Here is a 26,871-nt window from a genome sequence, read left to right as displayed (position 1 = left end):
CCACTGTGTCTCATGAACGAGCCAGCCCTCCTAGGATGTGTCTTGGACAAAAGTCACCCAGACTCATCCTTAATGGAAAGAACTTAGTTGGCATGAAGAATTTCGGGGTGGGGATGTAGGTGTTAGGCGGAACAGGGCTTAATAAATTTTCTATAACCTCAAAATCTGAAATACAAGCCACTATCACGCCCACAGAACAAACTCTGAAACAAATTACAACCAGAAACACAACCACACACACACACACACACACACACACACAGATACAGACACACGAGGGGTTCCTCAGTGTCACAGAGAATGAAAACCCAAACACACGTGCCCCTGCCGAGTCATTGTTTCTTTAAAACAAATGCATAGGGGCGCCTGGGTGGCTTAGTGGCTTAAGCGCCTGCCTTCAGCTCAGGCCTTGTGGGATTCAGCCCCGCTTGGGGCTCCCTGCTTAGCCCGGAGTCGGCTTCTCTCTCGCCCTCTGCCTCTCCTCTGGCTCATGCTCGCGCTCTGGCTCATGCTCGCGCTCTCACTCTTCAATAAATAAAATATTTTTTAAAATAGATTTTATTTATTTATTTGACAGAGAGAAATCACAAGTAGGCAGAGAGGCAGGCAGAGAGAGAGGAGGAAGCAGGCTCCCTGCTGAGCAGAAAGCACGATGTGGGGCTCGAACCCAGGACCTGGGATCATGACCTGAGCCGAAGGCAGCGGCTTAACCCACTGAGCCACCCAGGCGCCCCAATAAATAAAATATTTTTAAAAATAAAGCAAATGCATACCTGACACGGGCTGTGCTCCTGGCTCTACTCCAGGCGCTGGTGCTACCCCGGGTGCGAAAGACAAGAAGTTCTGGTCCCCTCACTGAGCTCTCTCCCGCGGAAGCACCGTACTCAGGAGCCCGCTACCTCCACTTCCCGTATGCAGGGTAGAAGCTCTGGAGTCCTCTGCCCTTGCTCCGTTTTCTACAGCCTGGACTCACATTCCACTCGCCGCCCTCACCCGTGCAGTAGCACCTAAGACTACGGTCCTCCACAGGTCCGCTCATCTCCGCCGCGCGCCGCCACACGCACCAGCGCCTGCGCACTCGGAGCACAGGCGCCGGAAGCTCGGGCTCCCAGCCAGAAGGACTGCATTTCCCAGAAGCCACTGGGATCTCATTCCCCCTCCACCCCTGGGTCCTTTTCCGGTGTCGGAACAGCTGTGGTCCCTACGTGGTGAGTAGGACCTATCCATAGATAAAAATCAGCGGAGGCATCCACAGTTTCTGACCAGAGCCGGACAGGGATCCTTGGAGGGGGTGAGAGGCTCTCCAGGCGAGAACAATCTGGGAACTGACAGGGCGTGTGGAGTCCGGAGTCTCAGGCTCGTGTCTGCGTGAGCAGCAGAGATTTGTGTGCCTAGGAGAAACGTGTGTGAGTCTGTATGTGTGTGTGACACTGTGACAGCGTGTCTCCATGGCGGCGTTTGCGCTTGTAGGTCAGATACTTGATTGTGTTTATTTAACTTCGTGGCTTATGGGTGAGCGGCTGTGTGGCCGTGTGGGTTGTCATTGGAACTCCTGGCTCTAGGCTCCGCGGATCCTCCGCCCCGTCCCCTCACAGCCCCTTGGGGCCTGTCGCGGATAAAAGAGGGAAGTCAGATTCTGAGCCTTAGAATGGAAGAACGGAGAATCATAGCAAGATGACACAGACTTGATCTTGAGATATGTTGAAGCTGCAGTCGGACCCAAGGCAGGCTTCTGGGAAGACCTGATGAGGTCCCAGGAGTAGGATTCCCTCCTGGAAGGTTCCCCCTTGGAAGCTCCTAAAGGTCAGCTACATGTTTCATAAACACAGAATTTACAGAACTCTGGCCCTAAGAACCTACTGTGAATTAGGGACCGATTTCTCCCTGGACATCAGTGACCCTGGCCTCTCACATACTGGGAAGGACAACATTATTCCAGTATTCTCTCTACTCCTATTCTGGTTGAGAGGGTGTGGTCATGGAGGATGTTTTCTAGGTTACTGTGCTATCCAAGAAAATCCTGATATTTCATGATTGCTTTCTCTTTTCCCAGTGCTGCCTGTCTCTTAAAAAAAAAGGATACAGAGAGAAAAAAGAATTTTTGTTACACATCTTAAAGTTAAAGTTCAGGTGAGTTTGTGTTTCCTCATTATTCATTAAATACACTTGGATTTTGAAGATATGGGACCCTCTTTTTTTTCCTTCTGCTGAAATGTCCTGCCTAATAGTGACATATTTGTGAATTGTGAGGCCATGCAGATAGATCACCCTTCTCAGGGCCCCCTAGCTCTTTTCTCCATAATTTATTTAACCTGTTGCCTCCTGTTAGCTAGTATGTTTCTAATTTTTGACTACCAACTAAATTATTCTATAACGAACATCATTATGCATAGATCTTTATGTCCTTTTACAGTCATTCCCTAAGGATACATTTCTAGTTTTGAAATTTAAAACAGATACCAGATATTTACAATATATCAATATGCTTGACCTCACTGGCATACAGTGACAAAAAGACATAGTTGCTCTTCTCAAATGACTTGTTATCCCCGAAGGAAGTGAAATCAGAATAGGAATAAGTAAGATAGAAGATCTGAGATGTCACTAGAGAAATCCGGGTGACCTGCTTTGGGAGTTCATAGGAAGAGACATCACTCTGTGTCTAGCAGCCCTGCCAGAATATGATGACATTATGAAAACTTCCTTGTGTGACCATACCACACTTTGTTTATTCATTCTCATGATGGGGTTGTTCCCTGTGTTTGACTATTATGAATAAACCTTCTATGAACACTCTTGTACAAGTTTTTTTGTGGGCATATATGTTCATGTTTTCCTTGGATATATACTTGGGGTGGAAGTGGTTGACTTAATTTGCACTCCACCCCAAGATATAGTTACTTCTCAACCTGGCCATCCCTTGCTATTGTTAATCATTTTAATTTTAGTCATTCTGATGTGTATGTAGTAGTATTTCATTTAGATTTTAATTAACATTTTTCTGATAGATAAAATAAGCATGTTTTCATATGATACTGCCCATTTCATATACCCTTATGAAGTGTCTACTCAAGTCTTTTATCCATTTTTTAGTCTGTTTTTTCTCATTTTCATATTGATTTTTAGGAATTTTATGTATATTTTGAATACAAGTCCTTTGTGAGTGTTTATAAATATATTTGTATGCCTCTGTGTGTGTCTGTGTCTGTGTGTGTAAAGAGAGAAAGAGACAGGGGCGCCTGGGTGGCTCAGTGGGTCAAGCCGCTGCCTTCGGCTCAAGTCATGATCTCAGAGTCCTGGGATTGAGCCCCGCATCGGGCTCTCTGCTCAGCGGGGAGCCTGCTTCCTCCTCTCTCTCTGCCTGCCTCTCTGCCTGCTTGTGATCTCTCTGTCAAATAAATAAATAAAATCTTTAAAAAAAAAGAGAGAAAGAGACAAAGAATATCTTTCATTAGCCTATTGCTTCTTACTTTCTTAATGATATAATGAAGAAAAGTTCTTAATTTTAATGGAGCTATTTACCAATCTTTTTCTTTTGTAGTATTGCATATTCTGTTTAAAACATCTTTTCCTGGGGAAGGAGGGATAGCTCTTCCTTATGGTAGAATTCCAGTTATTAAAGGTAGAAGGACAAAGGAACACAGAAAGTGACCATTTAGGCAAACACCACAGTAATAGTTCTTTCAGATGCAATCGACTGATACATGCTAAAATTAGTGGGTGAAAATCTGATGAGGAAAAGGATTTGCATAGTGTTAAAATATATCCCACTACCCAAGACACTTATTAACTACAAAGGGAAAGGTAGTAAGTTTACAGTAGAGAAACCCCGCAGAAAGAAGTTGAATCAACCCATCAAGGTTAACATCACCAGTAGTAAGACATTGCGGTCATGAGCCCTGTCTTTTGATACAAAGGCAAGGACACAACACCACTGTGGTACTGCCAAAAATGTGCAACCAAATTCCAATTACAAAAATATTAGAAAATCCAAGTGGGAGGATAGTTGAAAAAATAGATGATGGTACTCCTCCAAAATAAAAAGGCATGAAGATAGATAGGTGTGGAGGACAGACTTTATAGTGACCGTCTGACTGCTGCCTGCTGGTGTCTGTGCCACTATATAACCCCCAACCCTGGAGTGTAAGGAGAACCTGTTAACTTGCTTTTAAGCAATAGAAAGTGGCAAAGATGAGGGGGATGTCACTTCCGTGATAAGGCTATTTTATATGGTAAAAGAAATGGTATGTCAGTGTTGTGGTTCTGTTATGTCATGTAAGACCCCATTATAGCAGACTAGAGCTAGAGACTCTCTCTGTGGGCTTGATGAAGTAAGTGGCAATGCTGGAGAAGCCCATGTTGCCAGAAACTACAGGTGGCCTCCAGGACCTGAAGGTGTCCACCAGTGGACAGCCACCCAAAAGGGGCCCTCGGTACCATTGCTGCAAAGAAATGAATTCTGCCAACAATCTGAATGAGCTCTGAAGTGGCTTCTTCCCCAGCTGAACCTCTGAATGAAAACACAGCCCAGCCTACACCTTGTTTCCAGTTTATGAGATCAGCCTAAGGAGAGCAGCCAGCTAAACTGTGTGCAGACTCTGGGTCCACAGAAATTGTGAGATGATAAATATGTGTTGTTTTAAGCTGAATTTGTGGTAGTTCGTTAGGGCAGCAGTTGAAAATATGACCATAAGAAGACTGTGGAGTTTGGAAGAGACTAAGGAGAAATAACAGCTAAATGAAATGTGGGATCATGCATAGAATCCTGGAAAAGAAAAGGACATTAGTGTGAAAAACTGGTGATATTTGAATAAGATCTGCCATCCATAGTATTGTACCAATGTTAATTTCCTGGCTTTGATTTTTGTCCTGTGTAAGAGCTAACATTACAGTGAGGGGTAAAAAGAACTCTCTGCACTCTTCTTGCAACTTTTCTCTAAGTCTAAAATAAGTGAAAATAAAAATTAAACCCAAAAAAGGAAAATTGTGCATATCCATGATCATGAAGATATTTTTCTGTTTCTTCTTCCAAGTTTATTGTTTCAGTTTTCAAATTTAGGTATGTGATCCATCTTGGATTTTGATCTGTGTACATAGTGGGATCAGAGTCAAAATCAGTTTTTGCACACAGAAACCCAATTGCTCAGTTACCTTTTGTTGAAAAAGACTGGCTATACTTTCTGCTATAAATTGCAGTCAGAATTTTTTTGTGTGTGAAAACTGTGGCTATATATGTGCAAGTCTCTTTCTGTGCTCTCTATTCTATTGGTCTATTTGTCAGTCGTGTGTCAGTATCACTGTTTTAAGTACAGTAGCTTTATATCATGTCTTGATATCTAATGTGATTTTGACAACTTTGTTCTTCAGAATTGCCCTGACTCTTCGAGGTTCTTTGCATTTCCATATAATTATAGAACAAGTTCATTCTAATTTTCTAAAAAAATATATATCCCCAAAACACCCCACTGATAATGTTGGAGATGCATCAAATCAATAGATCGATTTAGAGAGAATTGATTTTAACTAACAGTCTTCCAATTCATGAACATAGACTATGTTTCCATTTATTTAATTCTTCTTTAGTCACTTAATGTTTTGATGTTTTTAGTCTAAAAGTCTTGTGCCTCTTTTGTTAGATTTATTCCAAAGTGGTGTACTTTTTTAGATTTTTAAAAAGTTGTTAGGAGGGGCGCCTGGGTGGCTCAGTGGGTTAAGCCGCTGCCTTCGGCTCAGGTCATGATCCCAGGTCCTGGGTTCGAGCCCCGCATCGGGCTTTCTGCTCAGCAGGGAGCCTGCTTCCTCCTCTCTCTCTGCCTGCCTCTCTGCCTACTTGTGATTTCTCTCTGTCAAATAAATAAATAAAAAATCTTTAAAAAAAAAAGTTGTTAGGATTTTAAAATTTCATTTTCCAGTAACTTTGCTTTGATACAAATATTTGTTTGATACTTTGACCTTTTATTCAACAATCTTGCTAATAAATTCATTTATTCCAATAGTTTGTAGAACTGAAATTTTTTTCAATGTACAAAATCATGTAATCTGCAAATAAAGTTGGTTTTACCTCCTTTTTAACAACCTTCATACCTTTCATTTCATTTTTTTCTTTATGGTAGTGGATAGGTCTTACAGTATAAAATTTAGTAGAAGAGGTAAGAATGGACAACCTTGCCTTGTTCCTGAACTCAGAAGGAAATGATCCACATTTTACCTCTCATATACTTATAGATGTAGTTTTATTCTGTAGATCCCCTTTATCAAATTAAAGAAGTTTCTTTTCCTAGTTTGCTGAGAATTTTTGTCATGAAGTGTGGTTGAATATTATCAGAGTTTCTGCATCTAATGAAATCTATGAATGTCTTTCTCTTTTTTATTTAAGGTTGGACAGTTATGTTGATTGATTTTTTGAAAATTAAATGACCTTTATATTTCTAGACTAAATTTCTCTTACCTTCTATAACACCTGTAATATTTGGTTTAATATGCTTACATCTGTGTTCATGAGAAATGTACTATATTTTTCTTTTCCTGTAATTAACGTCCCTGTCAGGTTTTGATACCATGGTATGCCTCATGACATGGTCCATTTTTTTTCTGTTTTCTAGAAGATACTGAGTTAAACTTGTATTTTTAATTCTTTAAATGTTTGGAAGAATTTGCCACTGAAGCCTTTGGGTGTGATACTTTATGGGGAGTTTCTTAATAAATATTCATTTCTTTTGTAAATATAACAATATTCAGATTTTCCATTTCTCATATCAGTTTAGTAAAATTGTGTTTTCAAGGAATTTAAAATTATCATCTATATTTTTCAAGCTTATTGTCATAAAGTTGTGAGATTCTGTTACCAATTTAATGTCTATAATATATGTAGTGATATCTCTTTTCATATTCCTGATATTGGCATTTATTTTCTTGACTAGTATAGCTAGAGATATATCAATTTTTATCTCTTCAATGAAATAGTTTTTGGCTTTATTGATTTTTCTTTTTGTATATCTGGGGTTTTTATGTCACTGGTTTCTTTTAGTATGCTCTACTTTCCATAGGCTAAATTTGCTTTTCTTTTTCTAGCATCCAAAGGTAGATCACTGATTTTTAACCTTACTACTTTGATAATACATACATTTATGTTTGGATGAAGTAGGTCAAAGAATATTTAAAAGAAAGAAGAAAATAAGAAGGCAATTACTACACTCATGCTATCTACTGGGAGAAAATAAATTCCAAATTTATTTAGCATTGATATAATTTTTAACTAATTTACTTATTTTTATTTATTTTTCCATTATGTTTAGTTAGCCAAAAGATAGTACATCATAAGTTTTTGTTGTATTGTTCAGTGACTGGGTGATGGGTATTGACATAATTTGACAAAGGATTTCTATCATAATTTCATTACTAGTTTATTTGCTATGTCAATATAACACCTAACAACTATGATGGAGATGAAACAATGAATGGCATTTATCTGCAGCACTTACAAAAAGCAAAAAAAAAAAAATATTTAAAGCTAAAAGTGTCTTTGTAAGCATCAGTTTGATTGCATCACAGATTTATTGTGTCGTACTTTCATGATCATTCAACTCATAATATTTTCTGGTTTCCATATTATGATTTGGTTTTTGACCTATACTTGTGTAGAAGTGAACTTTTTATATTTGGAAACATTTCAGAAATACCTGTTTTTAAGTTCTAAGTTAATTCTGAGGGCTTCAGAATATATGCATTTTTTATATTAATCATCTGAAATTTATAGATGCTTGTTTTACAGCCCAGAACATTCTTTTTTTTTTTTAAAGATTTTATCTATTCATTTGACAGAGAGAGAGATCACAAGTAGGCAGGGAGGCAGGCAGAGAGAGAGAGAGGAGGAAGCAGGCCCTCTGCGGAGCAGAGAGCCGGATGCGGGGCTCGATCCCATCCTGGGATCACGACCCAAGCCAAAGGCAGAGGCTTTAACCCACTGAGCCACCCAGGCGCCCCTGGCCCAGAACATTCTGATAAATATATTGTGAGGATTTGAAAACAATGTATAATCTGTAGTTTGGGAGTATAATGTTCAATTAGGTCAATTTGATTAATCCTGTTGAACTTGTATGGCCCTGGTGATTTTTTTTTCTCTTCCTGTTATTGGTTACCAATGGAAGGTATTAAACTCTCAAAATTCGGTTATAACTTTGTCTGTTCTTTAATTCTGTTGACTTTTGCTTTGTATATTTTAAAGCTATGTTATTAGATACATAAGAAATGTAGGATTACTGTTATATTCTTCTTGAATTGTATGACATGTCTCTATTACTTTTAATACATCTTGCATTAAAGCCTATTGTATCGGTTACTAATATACTCATACTAGCATTTTTCTTGTTACTGTCTAATATATTTGTCTTTGTGTTTAAAGTATGTTTCTGGGACGCCTGGGTGGCTCAGTTGATTAAGCAGCTGCCTTCGGCTCAGGTCATGATTCCAGCGTCCTGGGATCGAGTCCCGCATCGGGCTCCTTGCTCAGCAGGAGCCTGCTTCTCCCTCTGCCTCTGCCTGCCATTCTGTCTGCCTGTGCTTGCTCTCTCTCCCTCTCTCTCTGACAAATAAATAAAATCTTTAAAAAAAAAAGTATGTTTCTTATAAGCAGCATAATTGATTCTGTTTTTCTTTTGAATTTGATCTGACAATCTTAGATTTTAACTGCAATGTTTAGTACATCTACATTTTACTACAATTACTAATACAGTTGGTTTAAATCTGTCATCTTGCAATATAGTCTGTTTGTCCTTTATTTTCTTTATTTCTCTTTTCCTGTCTCCTTTTGTATTAATCAGGTGTTTTTATTATTTCATTTTATCTCTTCTATTAGGTTTTTCTGGTTGTACATTTTTTGTGTAATTCTTTTAGTAGTTAACTGAGCTATTATAGAATGCATCTTTAAGACAGTCTCCCTTAAATTAGGTCTTTTACTACATATCAAATAATGTAAAACTTCTTTTTTTTTTTAAAGATTTTTATTTATTTATTTGACAGACAGAGATCACAAGTAGGCAGAAAGGCAGGCAGAGAGAGAGGAGGAAGCAGGCTCCCCGCTGAGCAGAGAGCCCGATGCGGGGCTCGATCCCAGGACCCTGGGATCATGACCTGAGCCAAAGGCAGAGGCTTAACCCACTGAGCCACCCAGGTGCCCCAATGTAAAACTTCTTAATAGTTTAACTCCATTTATGCTAGTATTGTCATTTCTTCTTCCTATATTACAAGCCACACAAGCATTGTTGTTTTTGTTGCTTTAAACGGCATTTGTTTAGTCATATTAGTCATATATTTTCTATATCATAGCTTTTTTGCACATCCGTACTTTCACCTGGAATTATTTGCCTTTAGCCTGACTGCTGTCCTTTAATATTTCTTGTATTATAGATCTGTTAGTAAGAAATTCTCTATGCTTTTGTTAGAAAATATCTTTCATTCACTTCCATTTATGAAAGATATTTTCTCCAGGTATAAAATTAACAGTTGTCATTTTTTTCTCTCAGTACTTTGAAGATATAATTCCATTCTTCAGGCCACTACAATTTCTATTGAGAAATGAACTCTTTTTCTTTTTTTAAAAAAATATTTTATTATTTATTTGAGAGATGGTGAGAGAGAGCATGAGAGGGGAGAGGGTCAGAGGGAGAAGCAGACTCCCTGTGGAGCAGGGAGGCCCATGCGGGACTAGACTCTGGGACTCTGGGATCACAACCCGAGCCAAAGGCAGTTGCTGAACCAACGGAGCCATCCAGGAGCCCGAACTCTTTTTCTTATTGTTGTTTTCTTATAACTGATATCCTTTTTTTAAACTACATACTATTATGATGTATTTGTAAACTTTGTTTTTCAACAGTTTGGCGATGCTGTGCCTAGGTATGGATTTCCTTCTTTTATCTGGTTAGGTTTGATGAGTTTTTTATTTTATGTATCACAACATTTCATGAGATTTGTGATGTTTTTGTCCATTGTTTCTTCAAATAAATTTTCTGTCCTTTTTTTAGGTGTTCAGTTTCATGGTTTGACTGTCTCCTGTATTTCTTTTGTTCTTTCCTTTTTTCTGTCTTTGTAAGATTATTGTTAATTTGACTTTACATTGACCACCCAGTGTATTCTTTTTTTTAAAGATTTTATTTATTTATTTGACAGAGAGGGATCACAAGTAGGCAGAGAGGCAGGCAGAGAGAGAGAGTGGGAGGCAGGCTTCCTGCTGAGCAGAGAGCCCGATGCGGGGCTTCAATCTCAGAACCCTGGGATCATGACCTGAGCCAAAGGCAGAGGCTTTAACCCACTGAGCCACCCAGGCACCCCTATGCAATACATTCTTAACTTTTGGTATTATATTTTTATAATTATAAAGTGTTCATATGAATCTTTAAGATTCTAAAATCTATTGATATGCTTCATTTTGCGTTCTGAGCCAACCAGGTGCCCCCCACCTTTTCTAAGTAATCTCTGTACCCAACATGAGGCTTTAACTAAAAACCCTGAGATCAGTAGTTGCATGCTCTATCAACTGAACCTATTTTGGGGTGCCTGGGTGGCTCAGTGGGTTAAAGCCTCTGCCTTCAGCTCAGGTCATGGTCCCAGTGTGCTGGGATTGAGCCCCACATTGGGCTCTCTGCTCAGTGGGGAGCCTACTTCCCCTTCTCTCTCTGCATGCCTGTCTGCCTACTTGTGATCTGTCAAGTAAATAAATAAAATCTTTTAAAAAACCTGAACCCATTTTGCCCATGTTTTCCTCTATTTTTTTTTTTAGCATCATAATCATAATGTTTTCAAGTCCTTGTCTACTAGTTCCACTATGTAGGTCATCCCTGGGTCTGTTTCTACTGAGATGTTTTCTCTTGATTATCAGAGTATCTTTGATATTTGATTATCTTTCCTGTTTCTTTGCATGTTTAGCAATTGTTATTGTATGGTGGCATTGTGGATAATATACAGATTCTGGATAATGTTATCTTTCTTTAATGAGTTTACTTCAGGGTTTTTCAAACTTCGTGTTGTTGATATTTTTGTCCAGATGATTCTTTGTTGTAGGGGGCTTTCCTGTGCATTATGGGATGTTTACAGCATCGCTGGTTCTCTAATAGAAACAATGTCACCTCTATGCACATTTTGACAACCAAATATGTCTTCAGACATTGCTGAATGTTCCCCTATTGAGAACCAATGGTCTGTACAATCATCTTCAGAGTCTACTTCATTTTCCATTGTATGAGTGCACTATAGTTTATTTAATCAGCCACTCATCTCAGTGCCTTTAGACTTAGTACCTTTAGATTTCTCTCCGGTTTAAAAAAAAAAAATTAACTAGTATCTATCATATTTCTTTCTATATCTCTAGGTGCATTTTATGGCTATTTCCTTTGGATGGAGATTCAGATATGACCTTACATGTTTAAATTCTTATGCAGAATTCTGCTTACATGTCACAACTGCTCTAGGTTTTCACAAGTCTACAGGACACCATAACAATGCTCCTTTCCCTATAACCTTACTCTGTGTAGTGCATGATCAACCTTTAAAGTCTGAAAATTGAATACCTATAAGTGATAGTACCTTGTTGCTTAAAAACATCTCTTCAGTAAATCTTTTGTTAGGTAATATCTTAATTATCTGTTCTAAGGTTTCACACAAGGGAACAAAAAATCTAGGTTTTAAAAGGCAATGGTTGGAAAAATAAGTTGGCCTTATAACTATAGGAATGTGATTCAAAACACATCACTTCTACTTATTGTTTGTGATACAAGGAAATTTCTTTAATTCTTTGAACTTTCATTTTTTCATCTGTTGAATTGAGATAATAACTACATTGTGGAATTAAATGTCAATATGTATAGACTACCCATCACAAAGAAGGTTGCAAAAATCTATGTGTTAAGCATGAGTTCACTTCTCTCTAGTGGGTACTGGTGGGTTGGTTGCTGGGGGCACAGGCAATGACTCATGCCAGCAAAGTAGATCCTGATAGGGAAATCCAGGTTGGTTATTGCAGAGGATCTTGAGAGTCATAGTTCTGGCTTAGGGGAAAGGCTTCAGATGGGAAGGCATTTTTACAGTAGTCAAGATTTCCAGGTTCATCTCTACTGCTTTCTTTTACCTGGTGCAAAAGAGTTCATGTCCAGGTCCATCCCAAAGACATGAAGGTTGTTGAAGTTTGTGTTGTGTGGCATGCTCTTTACTGTGGAAGATAGGTCTGGATGAGAAGCTACTTGGTATCACTGAACAACCTAGGCTGGGTTTAGTTGGCCTGATAAGTATGAGAAATTAGGCAATGTGGGTGTCTGGATCTAGCTTTGGTGCAAGAATGTCTCTGTTCTTTATCCACTCTTGTGTGCTTTGTATCTGTAGGTACAGGGAAGGGCTTGGCTTTGTCTGAACTTCTCATATCCCCTGACACGTGTTCATGTGTTTGGGAGGGTGGAGAGTGGGCAAGGACAGTGGAAAGCAGGAAAAAAGAGGAAAGAAGAGGGGCACCTGGGTGGCTCTGTGGGTTAAGCCTCTGCCTTTGGCTCAGGTCATGATCTCAGGGTCCTGGGATCGAGCCCTGCGTCAGACTCTCTGCTCAGCAGGGAGCCTGTTTCCCCCTCTCTGTCTGCCTGCTTCTCTGCGTACTTATGATCTCTCTCTCAAATAAATAAATAAAATCTTTTAAAAAAAAAGAGGAAAAAAGAAAGGCTATATTACCTTAAATAATTGTTGGAGTTCTAAGATAAAACAGATCTCAAGGCCTCTTTTTCCTCTCCCAGCTCTGGCTTCTCTGCAATTATATTCTCTAATAGAGGAAACCTGAGGAAGATCATCAGTTTGAAAACCATGGCACAGGTAAGTGGATGCCTGTCTCCCTCCTGAAATACTATGATGTTTAACTCATATAAAACTTTCATTCTTTATCCCCATACCCCTTACCTAGGAAGGCTGTATCTCTGACTCTATTTCATGGTTTCTCCCCTTACAGACGATGGTCCTCCTCTGTTCTCTTTTTTCTGATTTTCAATTATTCATCTTCTATATGTTCAGTCTTTTCCTAAGAGCACTGTTGGAGCAGTGCAAGAGTGAAGTACCTTGAAGGAAATATTTGAGCTTCCCTTGTCAGGTTTGTGGTTTTATGATATAGAAATAATGGTCCTGGGGCACCTGTGTGGCCCAGTTGGTTAATATCCAACTCTTGATTTCAGCTCAGGTCATGATCTCAGGATCATGACATCAAGCCCCATGTTGAGCTCCACGCCCAGCATGGATTCTCTCTCTCTCCCTCTACTTCTGCTTCCCCCGTGAAAAATAAAATAAAATAAGGCCCTATTTGACCACAGGAGAGAAAACTTTCTCCTCAGTTTTCCAGGAAGATAAGGGAAAATTGGGTTATGAATGGTTTCAGACTCAGGTGTGAGATGAGAACTCAGCTTTGAAAAGCTTTTAGGTTTGGGTAGAAATGGTATTGGTGCTGCTGACACAGACAGATGGACAGATAGACATCAGGGCTCCGGCTACGGAAATCACTGAGAATTTTGTATTGAAAGAGAAATAGCTGGTCTTGAGTAAATCAGTGTTGTTCTGATCATCCTACATTAGTGTGTTCTAACTAGGAACAGGAGTTCACTAAGGGATTGTAGAAAGGAAGATCATCTAGAACTACAAGTGGTAGATGATACTGAACAGTGGGGAAGAGGTTAGGATTTGTGTCCAACCTAAATATCATATAGTATAATACTTAAAAATTTAATATTATTTTAATATTATTAATTACCTTAATACTTTAAGGAAGATTAAATTTAATGTCTGTAAGAAGGAATAAATGAGAACATTAACTTGCGAGAATAAAGGAAGTGCTTATTAGGCATTATCTGACATATATTATCTTGATAAAATTTCTTAATTTCACACAAACTCCATTTTCTAAGATAGACACTTTATCAACTTTTTGAAGTGTAACTGACATATAATTAAATGTATGTATCTTGTCTCTTTTTTTTTGTAGCTCAATTCTTTCAATACACATGGTTATTTTGATGTACACTGTATTTTTTTAAATTTCTTTTCAGCGTAACAGTATTCATTGTTTTTGCACCACACCAGTGCTCCATGCAAGTACGTGCCCTCCCTAATACCCACCACCTTGTTCCCCCAACCTCCCACCCCCCGCCCCTTCAAGACCCTCAGGTTGTTTTTCAGAGTCCATAGTCTCTCATGGTTCACCTCCCCTTCCAATTTCCCTCAACTCCCTTCTCCTCTCCATCTCCCCATGTCCTCCATGTTATTTATTATGCTCCACAAATAAGTGAAACCATACGATAATTGACTCTCTCTGCTTGACTTATTTCACTCAGCATAATCTCTTCCAGTCCCGTCCATGTTGCTACAAAAGTTGGGTATTCATCCTTTCTGATGGAGGCATAATACTCCATAGTGTATATGGACCACATCTTCCTTATACATTCATCCGTTGAAGGACATCTTGGTTCTTTCCATAATTTGGCGACCGTGGCCATTGCTGCTGCTGCTGTATCTTGTCTTTTAAAAGCAGATTTGTTGAAATATAATTGACAATAAATTGCTTATATTTAAAGTGTAGAATTTGGGACGCCTGGGTCGCTCAGTTGGTTGAGCAGCTGCCTTCAGCTCAGGTCATGATCCTAGCGTCTGGGATCGAGTCCCACATCGGGCTCCTTGCTCGGCGGGGAGCCTGCTTCTCCCTTTGCCTCTGCCTGCCATTCTGTCTGCCTGTGCTTGCTCTCTCTCCCTCTCTCTCTGACAAATAAATAAAATCTAAAAAAAAAATAAAGTGTAGAATTTAATAAATTTTGACTTATATATATCTGTGAAATTATTACCATAGCCAAGATAATGAACATATCCATCATTCCAATCTGTTTTGATTTCTCATGCCCCTTTGTAATTGCCCCTTCCTACCTGCCCCCAAACGTGTCCTTCATGCCCAGGCAACTGCTGTTCTGCTTTCTGCCACTATAGGTTGATTTGCATGTTCTACATTTTTATATAAATGGAATCACACAACATGTGTTTTTTTTAATCTTATTTCATTCAGCATATTTATTTTGCGATTCATCCATATTGCTGCATATATTAGTAGTGCATTCCACTTAAGTGCTGATTAGTGTTCTATTTGTTATACTAATTTTAATACTAACTTTAGTATTCTAATATTAGTATTCTCAGTATATACAAAAATTTGTATATCCTGGGGTGCCTGGGTGGCTCAGTGGGTTAAGCCGCTGCCTTCGGCTCAGGTCATGATCTCAGGGTCCTGGGATCGAGCCCCGCATCAGGCTCTCTGCTCAGCAGGGAGCCTGCTTCCTCCTCTCTCTCTGCCTGCCTCTCTGCCTGCTTGTGATCTCTGTCTGTCAAATAAATAAATAAATAAAATCTTTAAAAAAAAATTTGTATATCCACTCCTCTGTTCTTGGATGTTTGAGTTCTTTCCACAAACTGCTTCATGCACAAATCTTTGTGTGGACATATGCCTTCATTTCTCTTCGGTGAACACTAGGAGTGGAGAGGCTGGGGAATAAGAAATCAATAATTTATTTTTCTTTTCTTTTTTTTTAAAGATTTTATTTATTTATTTGACAGACAGAGATCACAAGTAGGCAGAGGCAGGCAGAGAGAGAGGAGGAAGCAGGCTCCCTGCTGAGCAGAGAACCCGATGTGGGACTCGATCCCAGGACCCTGGGATCATGACCTGAGTCGAAGGCAGAGGCTTTAACCCACTGAGCCACCCAGGCACCCCTTCTTTTTTTTTAATAAACTATTTTTCAAAGTGATTTACTGCTTTACATTTCCACCATCAATGTGTGAGAGTTCCATTTCTTTTCACATCTCCAGCAGTGCTTAAAATGGTCAGCCTATTAAATTCTAGCCATTCTAATAATTGTGTAGTAATACTGTTTCCTAGCAGTAAGCCATGGCAATCATAGGGCTCACTTCATTTGTTATTTTTCTCTCAGGGGAATCACTGCCCAATATTTTCTGTCTCGAAAACCATTGTTTTCTACAATTTGTGCATGTTCTTTGTTATTTCACATGGGAGGTTAAATCTGACCCATGTTACTCCATCTTAACTCTAAGAGATTTTATAATTCATTTTGGAGAAAAATGAACAATTCTTTTTATATATTCCTTGAAGAGGAAAAACATAAGAACTTGTATTTACTAGTAGTATGTGATTCATGTACATGACAGGTAATGTTCTTATATATACTGTTTCATTTAATTGGAGAAGTCTCTTTACTTTATTCATTTTCATACATTTAGATATTTCAGTTTTCCTTTACTTTTTTTTTAAGATTTTATTTATTTATTTGACAGAGAGAGATCACAAGTAGGCAGAGAGCAGGCAGAGAGAGAGGAAGGGAAGCAGGCTTCCTGCTGAGCAGCGAGCCCGATGCGGGACTCGATCCCAGGACTCTGGGATCATGACCCGAGCTGAAGGCAGCGGCTTAACCCACTGAGCCACCCAGGCGCCCCAGTTTTCCTTTACTTTTAAAGAAATTTTGTGCACTCCAACAGGATTCTTCAAGACTGTGTTGGCACTCTATTTTAGAAGCTAATGTATTTATTCTCATCTAATCGTGTCATGATCTTGTAACTTCAGCTTGTTTTTCTACATTGTCCCCTTACTGCAATTTAGTCATTCCATCTCGAACATTTTTTTCTTTACTGTTAGGAACAATAATACATGGTCTGTCTTTTCAGGTGCCATTGACATTCAGTGATGTTGCCATAGACTTCTCTCAGGAGGAGTGGGAATGCCTAAATTCCAATCAGAGGGATTTGTACAGAGATGTGATGTTGGAGAATTACACTAACTTGGTCTCACTGGGTAAGGACATCTGCCTGAAGTCATGTAGACTCTGCTATCTGGAATAGCTGCTTTCTCCACTGTGTATTTTATGCTCTTTGCTGAGAAACCAGATAAATTTATCCATATTCATATTCTCCATATTCCCAAAGGCCTAGTTGGACCTTTGTTAGGTGGAAATGGACATCTCCATTCAGCACCTGAATCTTTTCTTTCATTTACCTTCCTTCTTCCCTCTACCCCATCCTGCAATTCTTTCTTTTTCTAAAATAAAGGCTTAAATTCTAGGACTTTTTCTGCATAACCAACAGCAAAGAAAACAGATTTCATATTATGTGTATGTTCAGGATATGTACAAATATCCATTTTAATTGCTGGTCCACCTACATGAAAACAGGTAACACAGGGTCCTGGTTTTCTCTTTGCTATGAACGAACCTTGGTAAATTTTACAGTGTAGAATGAATCAAGAACATTATCTTTTTAGTATTATTTTTATACTTATAGCAGTGGAAATGTTGGCTTGCGGTGATTTTTTGGTTTCTACCAAGAAGTGAATATCTTCCTTCAGTTTTTGGAAAATACTTGACTATTCTTTCCTCTCTTCTGGACTCACATTTTTACCTATGTTAGATCTTTCAAGTGTATCTTCCAGTTCTATCATGTATATATCTCCTTTTATCTCTCTTCTGTTGACCTATATTTCAGCTCACTTATCCTGTATTCTGCTATGATGAGTCTGCTCTTAAAGATGGGTTTTTCATATCATATGTTGTCTTTTTCAGTTCTAGAAATTTAGTTTGTCTTATAACATCTAATTATCTTTTACAATTCTTCATTCTTTTTTTTTTGAAGATTTTATTTATTTTATTTTGACAGCTAGAGATCATAAGTAGGTAGAGAGAGAGAGGAGGAGGAAGCAGGCTCCCTGCCCAGCAGAGAGCCTGATGCGGGGCTCCATCCCAGGACCCTGGGATCATGACCTGAGCCGAAGGCAGAGGCCTTAACCCACTGAGCCACCCAGGCGCCCCCAATTCTTCATTCTTTCTTTACTTTCTTTTCATTACTGTTTATTCATCTGTGGGTTTGCTTATATTTCTTCTTTTCTCTGGTTATTCATCATATGGTAATTCCTCTTCAAGATACTAGTAATTGTAATTCTATGCTGGATATTGTGTACAATAGAACTGAATGGAGACACTTGGGTGGCCCAGTCAGTTGGGCCTCCGACTCTTGGTTTCCGCTCAGGTCATGATCTCAGGATTATGGGATCAAGCCCCACTTAGTCTCCTTGTCCATCCCCCTCTATTCTTCTTCCTGCTTCCTCTCCTTCTCTCTCTCTCTCTGTCTCTCAAATAAATAAATAAAATCTTAAAAAAAAAAAAAGAACTGAATGGTTTCCAGATGATGGTATCTTCCACCAGAGTATTTACATTTTTCTCTATTAATCAGTAGAGAGGCAGGCTGATCACTATAATATAATTAGGGATTGAGCTGGGTCAGTGCTGGTTTTCAGTTTTGGTCATTCTCAGCTACTATATAGATACATATACATATATATATGGAATTTTGCCTTTACTGCTAGCTGCATTCAGAATCAGTAAGTTTCTGCAGGGGAAAAGTGGTAGATCCTCAGGGCCAATTCACCACTTTGTCATGGCTCTTATTGTTTATCTCTTTTGATTTCAAGCTTCCTCTCCCCATGGGTCTTTTGATTCCAGAAGAAATGTTGAAAATTAATAAGCAGACCATCTATTTGATATACCAGGAAAAGAAGAGCACAAAGATTTAAAGAAAGTAGAAGAAAGGAAATAATAAAGGAAAGAACAGAAATTAATGAAATAAAAAGCCAAACATACAAAAGAGAAAGTCACAACTATAAATTTCATTATCTCAAAGAAAGAATACAAGTGATGCAATTCTATCAACATGAATCAAGAAAAAAAATTTATGTAAGGAAAAAAGTCACCACATTACAAAAACCATGAAGCCTTGAAAATATGATATTTTGATAAACATTTTGCCAAAAACTTTGAGAAATCAAATGAAATAAATTATTAGAAAATTTTAATCTATAAAAATTCCACTAAAACAAAACAAAACAAAACAGCTCACCTACGTGACTCAGTTGGTTAAACATCTATCTGCCTTCAGCTCAGGTCATAATCCCAGGGTCCTGGAATCGAGCCCCACCTCGGGCTTCCTGCTCAGCAGGTAAGTCTGCGTCTCCGTCTCCAATTACTTCTCCCACCACTCATGCTCTCTCTCACTCTCTGTCTCAAATAAATATTTTTAAAATAAAAACATGAAATATATTTATAATAGCTCTTTCAGTATCCTTATCTACTAATTATATTATCTGTATCATTCCTTGGTGTGTTTCTTTTGATTAATTTTCTCCTAGTAAAGGTCATACTTTCTAGCTATTTTTCATGCCTGGTAATTTTTTATTAGATGCCAGACATTGTGAAGTTTACTGGGTTGGGATGCTGGATTCCTAATATTCTTTTAATATCCTAGGGCTTTGTTCTTGGATGTAGCTATTTAATTTGAAATCTGTCAATACTTTCCTGAGTTGCCTTAAAGCTTTGTTAGGGTGGGTCCAGAATACGTTTCAGTCTAGTGCTAACTTGACCCCACCACTGAGGCAATATCCTTCTAGGGACTATGTTTGATGCCTCGTGTCTTATGAGACCTTTCCACTCTGGTTGGTGGAAATAAGAACTGTCCTCTTCCCTTTGTGACTTCCAGGGGATGTTCTGCCTACTCGTATCAAGTAGTACATTCTTCGTTTTCATTAGTTTCCTCACACAGATGTCTAGATTCACATTCAGCCAAGTATCAAGGAGTTTCCTCTACAGATCTCTAGAGATCTCTCTGTGCAGCTCCCTCCTTTCTAGTACTCTGCCTTGCAAATTCTGCACTTCGTTCTTTCCCTTAATTCTCTACTCTGTCTTCTCAACTCAGGGATACAGCTGCAGTATTTTAGTTTCCCCTCCATGTGCTTTGTTCTGGAAATTCTCTTTAGACAGTCAACTATGGTACTTGGCGGGGCACACTTCATTTGTTTCCCTTCCCCTGGGAAATTTCTATCCTGCACTATCTATTTTCCAATATTTGAAAGATGTTTCATACGTTTTTTAAATTTTCTAGTTATTTAAGGTAGGAGGGCAAATTTGATCCCTCTTAAAGTTGCATGACCAAAAGCACAAATTATTAACTCTGTCTTTGAAAGCTTCTTTGCACTTTAGTACAAGAGGTCTTAGAATCACCTTGTATCTTCCCTGCCCTGGACTAGGAATTAGCTATTTCTCCAAAGCACCCTCATTAATATCAGTGGGAAATAGTTTGGAGAGGCCTGGACAACTGGAAAGCTAATTGTAAACCATTTTTTGTGGGATAAATATACAATTTTTAAAATTATTCTGTGGAAATTGGTCTGTTTAGATTTTCCATCTCTTCTGGAATCTGTTTCTGTTATTGTCTTACTTTTATTTTAAAATAATTTTAGATTCACAAAAGAGTTACAAAGGTGGTACAAAGAGTTCTAGTATATCATTCCTATAATGATAACATCTTACATAACTGTGGTACATTTGTGAAAACTATCAAATTAATATTTTACATTACTATAAACTGAATATTTTATTTAGATTTCACTAGTTTTTGCACTAATGTCTTTTTTTCTGTTTCAGGATCCAATCCAGGATACCACATTACTTTTAGTCATCCTGTGTCCTTTGTTTCCTCCAAATGTGACAGTCTCTGTTTTTCCTTCTCTTTTTTGACCTTGATACTTTTGAAGATACTGTTTGGTCAGGTATTTAGCAGAGTGCCTCCAAATTTTGACGTGTTTGGTGATTTCTTTTTTTTTTTTTTTTAAAGATTTTATTTATTTATTTGACAGAGAGAGATCACAAGTAGATGGAGAGGCAGGCAGAGAGAGAGAGAGGGAAGCAGGATCTTCGCCGAGCAGAGAACCCGATGCGGGACTCGATCCCAGGACCCCGAGATCATGACCTGAGCCGAAGGCAGCGGCTTAACCCACTGAGCCACCCAGGCGCCCCTGGTGTTTTCTTATTATTAAACTCAGTTTATGGATTTGGGGGAAGAATACCAGAGAAGTACCCTTCTCATTGTATATCAGGGGCACATGATATCAACATGATTCATCAGTGGGGTGCCAACCTTAAAAACTTGTGTAAAGTGGTATCTGCTGGTTTTCTTCATTGAGAAGTTATTTTTTTTCCTTTTCATATTTTATTTATTAGAAACAAGTTAGTAAATTTAACTGGGTTTGGTTTTTATAAACTATATTTTCAAAAAATTCATCATTTCATGTACATCTCAAATTTATTTGCATAGTTGTCTTGAATGGGTTTCTTAAACATTCTCTGTTTCCTTATTGATAACTGTTTCCCTACTGTCATTGTGTTTAGATTTTCCTCCTATCTTTTGTTCCTTGAATAGGTAGTCTACTGGTTTGTTTGCACATGTTAATTGTACAATTTTATTTAAAATTTGTTTTTATTATATTAATTTCCCTTTTCTGTTTTCCTTCAGCAGACTTTATCATTCACTTTCTAAGTTTTTTCTTTTCCTAATTTTGGATTTAATATTCATTCATTTTCATTCTTTAATTTTTCATTAGATGTAAGCCTTTTAGTCTATGAGTTTTCAGTAGTACAGTTAAAGGCCATGGATTCTGATGTATTATTTTTTATTATCATTGTTTTCAAGAAGTTCTGTGGTTTCAGTTTGTACTTATCATTCACTGATACTAGTTTTTTATTTTTATTTATCAATAGAAAGTATTTTGGCTTTTGGGCATTGCTTCCCATTTCTCATTATTTCAGAGAATATTGTTTGCTTTACTTCAGCTTTTTGAACATATTGTACTTCATTCATAGGAGAATCCCACTTGCCTTCAACTCATACTTGACCCAGTTAGCACATTAGCGTTCTTCAGACTGCTTCACTATCCAGATAGCCAAATTCTGGCCTATATTCAACATTTCTTTTGTTGCAGCATCCCAGGTATTTGGTTTCCCAAAGGCTGTTCCCATAGCACTTACTTTATTTTTTCCCAACATCCTCCAGTTTAATTTAATAGCTTTTCATAAGCCTTCTAAAATTATATTAACTATTGCAATTCCTGAAATAAATTTCTGTGAAATTCAAGAATAATTGGCCTTGGCTATAAAGGAATGGAAGGGAGAATTCGGGAAAGTCATTAGAGAAACAAAACAGTGAGCATCAGTAGGATGGATGAATAATATTAAAACTCTGCTGATGAGGATAATATACCATCTGATTATCTTGATTGAGATAAAGCAGAAAAACAATCATGACTAAGCACAGGGAAGATGGAACAATGGTGGTAGAGACATGCATATCAATATAAGGTAATAAGCAATTGGAGAATGATCAGGTGTCACCTATTTCCATTTATGTTTTTGACTGAGCTGGTTTGGAAGTCCATATTTCTCAACTTTTAGGTAAATGATAGAAGAAACTTTTTTTACTATAATATGGTATGAGAGATTAGTCAGGGAGTGATTATTGATAACTGTCACATAATTTTCAGAAACTAAATGGATATTTTACTCAGCTGCCTTCCCCAGTAGCCTTAATTTTTGTTAATTACTTTCATCCAAGTTAATTTTTAAAATTCAGCATTTTATCTTATAATTAATATTTACCTTGTGGTAAGGACTTGTTTGCAGTAGTAGAAGAAAATACATAGTAAAATAAATGAGAAAATAAATATGTAATAGAGAAAACTATTTTGAAGGCAAAAATTAACTGTTGGAATATAAAATAAAAGGATATGAATTTACTTAGAGTTAGCAGAGGCAGCCTTTCTGAAGAAGTGATTTCTAATCTGCAGCACCCAAAGATAGTAATTTAAAGGAACTAGGTAAGGGCACCTGGGTGGCTCAGTTTGTTAAGCAACTGCCTTCAGCTCAGGTCATGATCCTGGAGTCCTGGGATCGGGTCCCACATCAGGCTCCCTGCTTGGCAGGGAGTTTGCTTCTCCCACTGACCTCTCTCCTCTCATGCTCTCTCTATCTCTCTCAAATAAATGAATAAAATCTTTAAAAAAAAATAAAGGAACTAGGTAAAAGGATTTCTGAAAGGAGGAGCACCTGTAAGAAACCCCTGGAAATAGGAAAGGTTATGGTATGTCTTAGTAGCTGAAGAGATTCATTGGGATAGTATATAGGGAACAAAAGATGCCAAGGGATCGAGATGAGTTTGTGTAAAAAGATAGATCCTTTTTGTTCATGATTACGTGTTTAGGGTTCTATTCTAACATAAAGACAAACCATTGAAAAAATTACATAGATCCATCTGATAGATAATGTTAGAAATATAGATGACCAGAACCTACTCCTCTAGATTCTGATTCACTCAGTCTCAGCAGATATCTAGAAGGTAGTGTATATAAGAAACTCCCTCTATAGTTTTGGTCCACATTAAATATGAGTACTACTGACTTTTTCTCTTTGCCTATTCACAAACTTCATAGTTCTCAATATGAACTTTCATAATTTTCTGATTCCTTCTTGCCTTTTAAAAATTTCATGACAGGGGCACCTGGGTGGCTCAGTGGGTTAAAGCCTCTCCCTTGGGCTCAGGTCATGATCCCAGGGTCCTGGGATCGAGCCCCACATCAGGCTCTCTGCTCAGCAGGGAGCCTGCTTCCCCCTCTCTCTCTGCCTGCCTCTCTGCCTACTTGTGATCTGTGTGTGTGTGTGTGTGTGTGTGTGTGTGTGAAATAAACAAATAAAATCTTTAAAAAAAAAATTTCATGACAGGGGTACCTGGGTGGCTCAGTGGGTTAAAGCCTCTGCCTTCTGCTCAGGTCATGATCCCAGGGTCCTGGGATTGAGCCCCATATCGGGCTGTCTGCTCTGCAGGGAGCTTGCTTCCTCCTCTCTCTCTCTCTGCCTGCCTCTCTGACTACTTGTGATCTCTGTGCCAAATAAATAAATAAAATCTTTTTTAAAAATTAAAGAATAAAAAAAAATTCATGACAGTAGTTTAGGATTTTATGACCCTCTTCCTTCTAGTGAATATACTTCTCAATTTGTCACTATTTTTACTCTAGGAGGCTCCTCCTCATCCCCAGTACAGTAAAATAACATTTGTTTATTTTGTTTTCTTTCAGACTTTGATTTTACAACTGAGACCAACAAGTTATCTTCAGAAAAAAGCAGTTATCAAGTAAATTCATATCATCAGGAGACAATGAAAAGAAGTAGAACCTTCAACCTTACGAGGTTTACTTTCAGAAATGACCCACAGTGCAGAATTGAATTTGGGAGAGAACAGGGGCCTAACATGGAATGTTTTAGTCAAATGACATTTATAAAACATATATCTCTTCCTCTACACCAGAGAATTCACACTAGAGAGAAATCCTATGAATGTAAGGAATGTAGGAGGGGCTTTAGAAAATATTCACACCTTATTGAACATTTCAGAGACCATAATGGTGTGAGACCCTATGAATGTAAGGAATGTGGAAAAGCCTTTATAGTCCTCCAGCATTTTGTTAGACATAAAAAAAATCACACTGATTTGAAACCCTATGAATGTAATGGATGTGAGAAAGCCTTTAGGTTTTATTCACAGCTTATTCAACATCAGATCATTCATACTGGTGTAAAACCCTATGAATGTAAGCAATGTGGGAAGTCTTTTAGACGTTATTCTCACCTTACTGAACATCAAAAAATACATATTGGTTTGAAACCCTACGAATGTAAGGAATGTGGAGAAACTTTTAGATTGTACCGACATATGTGCCTACATCAGAAAATTCATCATGGTGTGAAACCCTATATATGCAAGGAATGTGGGAAGGCCTTTGGTCATCGTTCAAGTCTTTACCAACATAAGAAAATCCATTCTGGTGAGAAACCATATAAATGTAAACAATGTGGAAAGGCCTTTGTTCGCAGCTATCTACTTATTGAACATCAGAGAAGTCATACTGGTGAGAAGCCTCATGAATGTAAGGAATGTGGGAAGGCCTTTAGTAGGGGCTCAAGCCTTCTTAAACATAAGAGAATTCATAGCAGTGAGAAACTCTATGACTGTAAGGACTGCGGGAAGGCCTTCTGTAGAGGCTCTCAACTTACACAACATCAAAGAATTCATACTGGTGAGAAGCCACATGAATGCAAAGAATGTGGGAAGACATTTAAGCTTCATTCATACCTTATTCAACATCAGATCATTCATACTGATTTAAAACCATATGAATGTAAACAATGTGGGAAAGCCTTCAGCCGTATTGGAGACCTTAAAACACATCAGTCAATTCATGCAGGAGAGAAACCCTTTGAATGTAAGGAATGTGGAAAAACCTTTAGACTTAATTCTCAACTGATTTATCATCAGACAATTCATACAGGTTTGAAACCTTATATATGTAAGGAATGTAAGAAGGCTTTTCGTTCTATCTCAGGTCTTTCTCAACATAAGAGAATTCATACCGGTGAAAAACCCTATGAATGTAAAGAATGTGGAAAGGCCTTTAATCGCAGCGATCGACTTACTCAACATCAGAGAATTCATACTGGTGTGAAACCACACAAATGTAAGGAATGTGGAAAGACCTTTACTTGTTGCTATCAACTTACTCAACATCAAAGATTTCATAGTGGTGAGAAACTCCTGATGTAATGAGAGTCAGAAAGCATTTAACTTTGGCACCTTTACCATTACCACTATTCTACCACCTAGTGATGTTATGGTAAAGATTAAATTACTTAACATAAAATTTAAATGCTTAGGGGTCATCTGGCACATGGTATTTGCTTACTAAGTATTGTGGCTTTTTAAATGATAATCACTATTATTACTATACATAAATTCATGTGAAGAAAGACCCTATAAGCATATTTTTAAAACGTATCAGGGCTCATCCATATTTTCTTCAGATAATTAATTCTGGACAAAAATCCCATTTTTATTCAAAGATCAAGCCCCTGAGGATGAATAATAATAAGAAACCCTGTGCCTTTATTGAATATTGAGAGTTCATCTGTTGAAAAATTGGAGTAGTTTGAAGAAACTTTCTTACAATAAATTCTGCAATACAGATAATATACAATCCACGTGCCCTACAATTGAAATAAATTAAAAACTAACAATCTGGTAGCCAAAGACTAGGTTGACTTTTTTAGTGAGTTTTTGTAAGTTTTCAAATTTACATAAAAAGTACAACAGTGTTACAATGAAGTTTGTTTGCTCTCCACCTAGACTCAGTATATCTGGTATTTCTCTCTCGTAAATATGAATATGTATATATACAGATGCACATATATATATCATTCTTATTACATGTTGAATATATTTTCCATATATCATTTTGCTGTATTTTTCAGTGACTGTTTTAGATATCACTTCACCTCTAAAAAGTCAACATACAACTCTTAGAATTAAAGATAATCTTCTAGATGACCATTAAACTACAGTTACCTAAAAAACACTAATAATAACCTTATATTGTTCTATAATATTCAGCCTATTTACAAATTTCTCTAATTGGTTAAAGAATATCTTCTAAAAGTACTAGCTTTTTTAAAGTCCAAAAACCAAACTAAGCCAATTTGTTTTATATGACTGTGGTTTATTGGGTCTAATAAAAATTGGACAACAATTTATCCTCTACCTCCTTACAATTTTTGAAGCCTCAGAAGCAACCTATATAATATTGTAATTCCATATTTGTCCTGCTTTTTCTCAAGATGGGCTTGACTTCTTCCTCTATCCTTTGTGTCTATTGTGAACTGAAGTTTATGTCTAGAGGCTTGATTTTCAGATTAAATATTTTTATGACTATTTCATAGATATAGTATATTTAATATAAAATATCAGGTGGCATACAAGTGAAACTATGTTTGATCTCTTGATCCACGTATTGACTACCAATTCTCTCCATTGTATTGGTACATTTTTTTCTTTGCAATTAGTAGTCCATGTAAAGTTACACTGGCAATCCACTAAACAGGCTATTAT

General features: G+C 37.7%; 1 protein-coding gene across 4 annotated transcripts; it reads left to right on the top strand.

The window, feature by feature from the left end:
- Window positions 1-1,183: 1,183 nt before the first annotated feature.
- Window positions 1,184-26,514, top strand: ZNF404 (zinc finger protein 404). 4 transcript variants are annotated; one of them, XM_047711213.1, is made up of 5 exons: window positions 1,184-1,208; window positions 2,054-2,130; window positions 12,768-12,843; window positions 16,732-16,858; window positions 24,011-26,514. In XM_047711213.1, the coding sequence occupies exons 3-5, from the start codon at window positions 12,835-12,837 to the stop codon at window positions 25,531-25,533; spliced, it is 1,659 nt and encodes a 552-aa protein (XP_047567169.1). In that variant the 5' UTR covers window positions 1,184-1,208; window positions 2,054-2,130; window positions 12,768-12,834; the 3' UTR covers window positions 25,534-26,514. The 4 variants fall into 4 exon arrangements, with proteins under 4 accessions (XP_047567169.1, XP_047567171.1, XP_047567168.1 ...); XM_047711212.1 differs by lacking the exon at window positions 1,184-1,208 and adding an exon at window positions 1,225-1,803; XM_047711215.1 differs by lacking the exon at window positions 2,054-2,130 and having other exon boundaries at window positions 1,199-1,208.
- The last annotated feature ends 357 nt before the right edge of the window (window positions 26,515-26,871 follow it).

The sequence above is a fragment of the Lutra lutra genome, chromosome 17, assembly GCF_902655055.1.
Source record: "Lutra lutra chromosome 17, mLutLut1.2, whole genome shotgun sequence".
Taxonomy (NCBI): Eukaryota; Metazoa; Chordata; class Mammalia; order Carnivora; family Mustelidae; genus Lutra; species Lutra lutra.
This window is presented reverse-complemented; position numbering and strand designations above follow the sequence as displayed.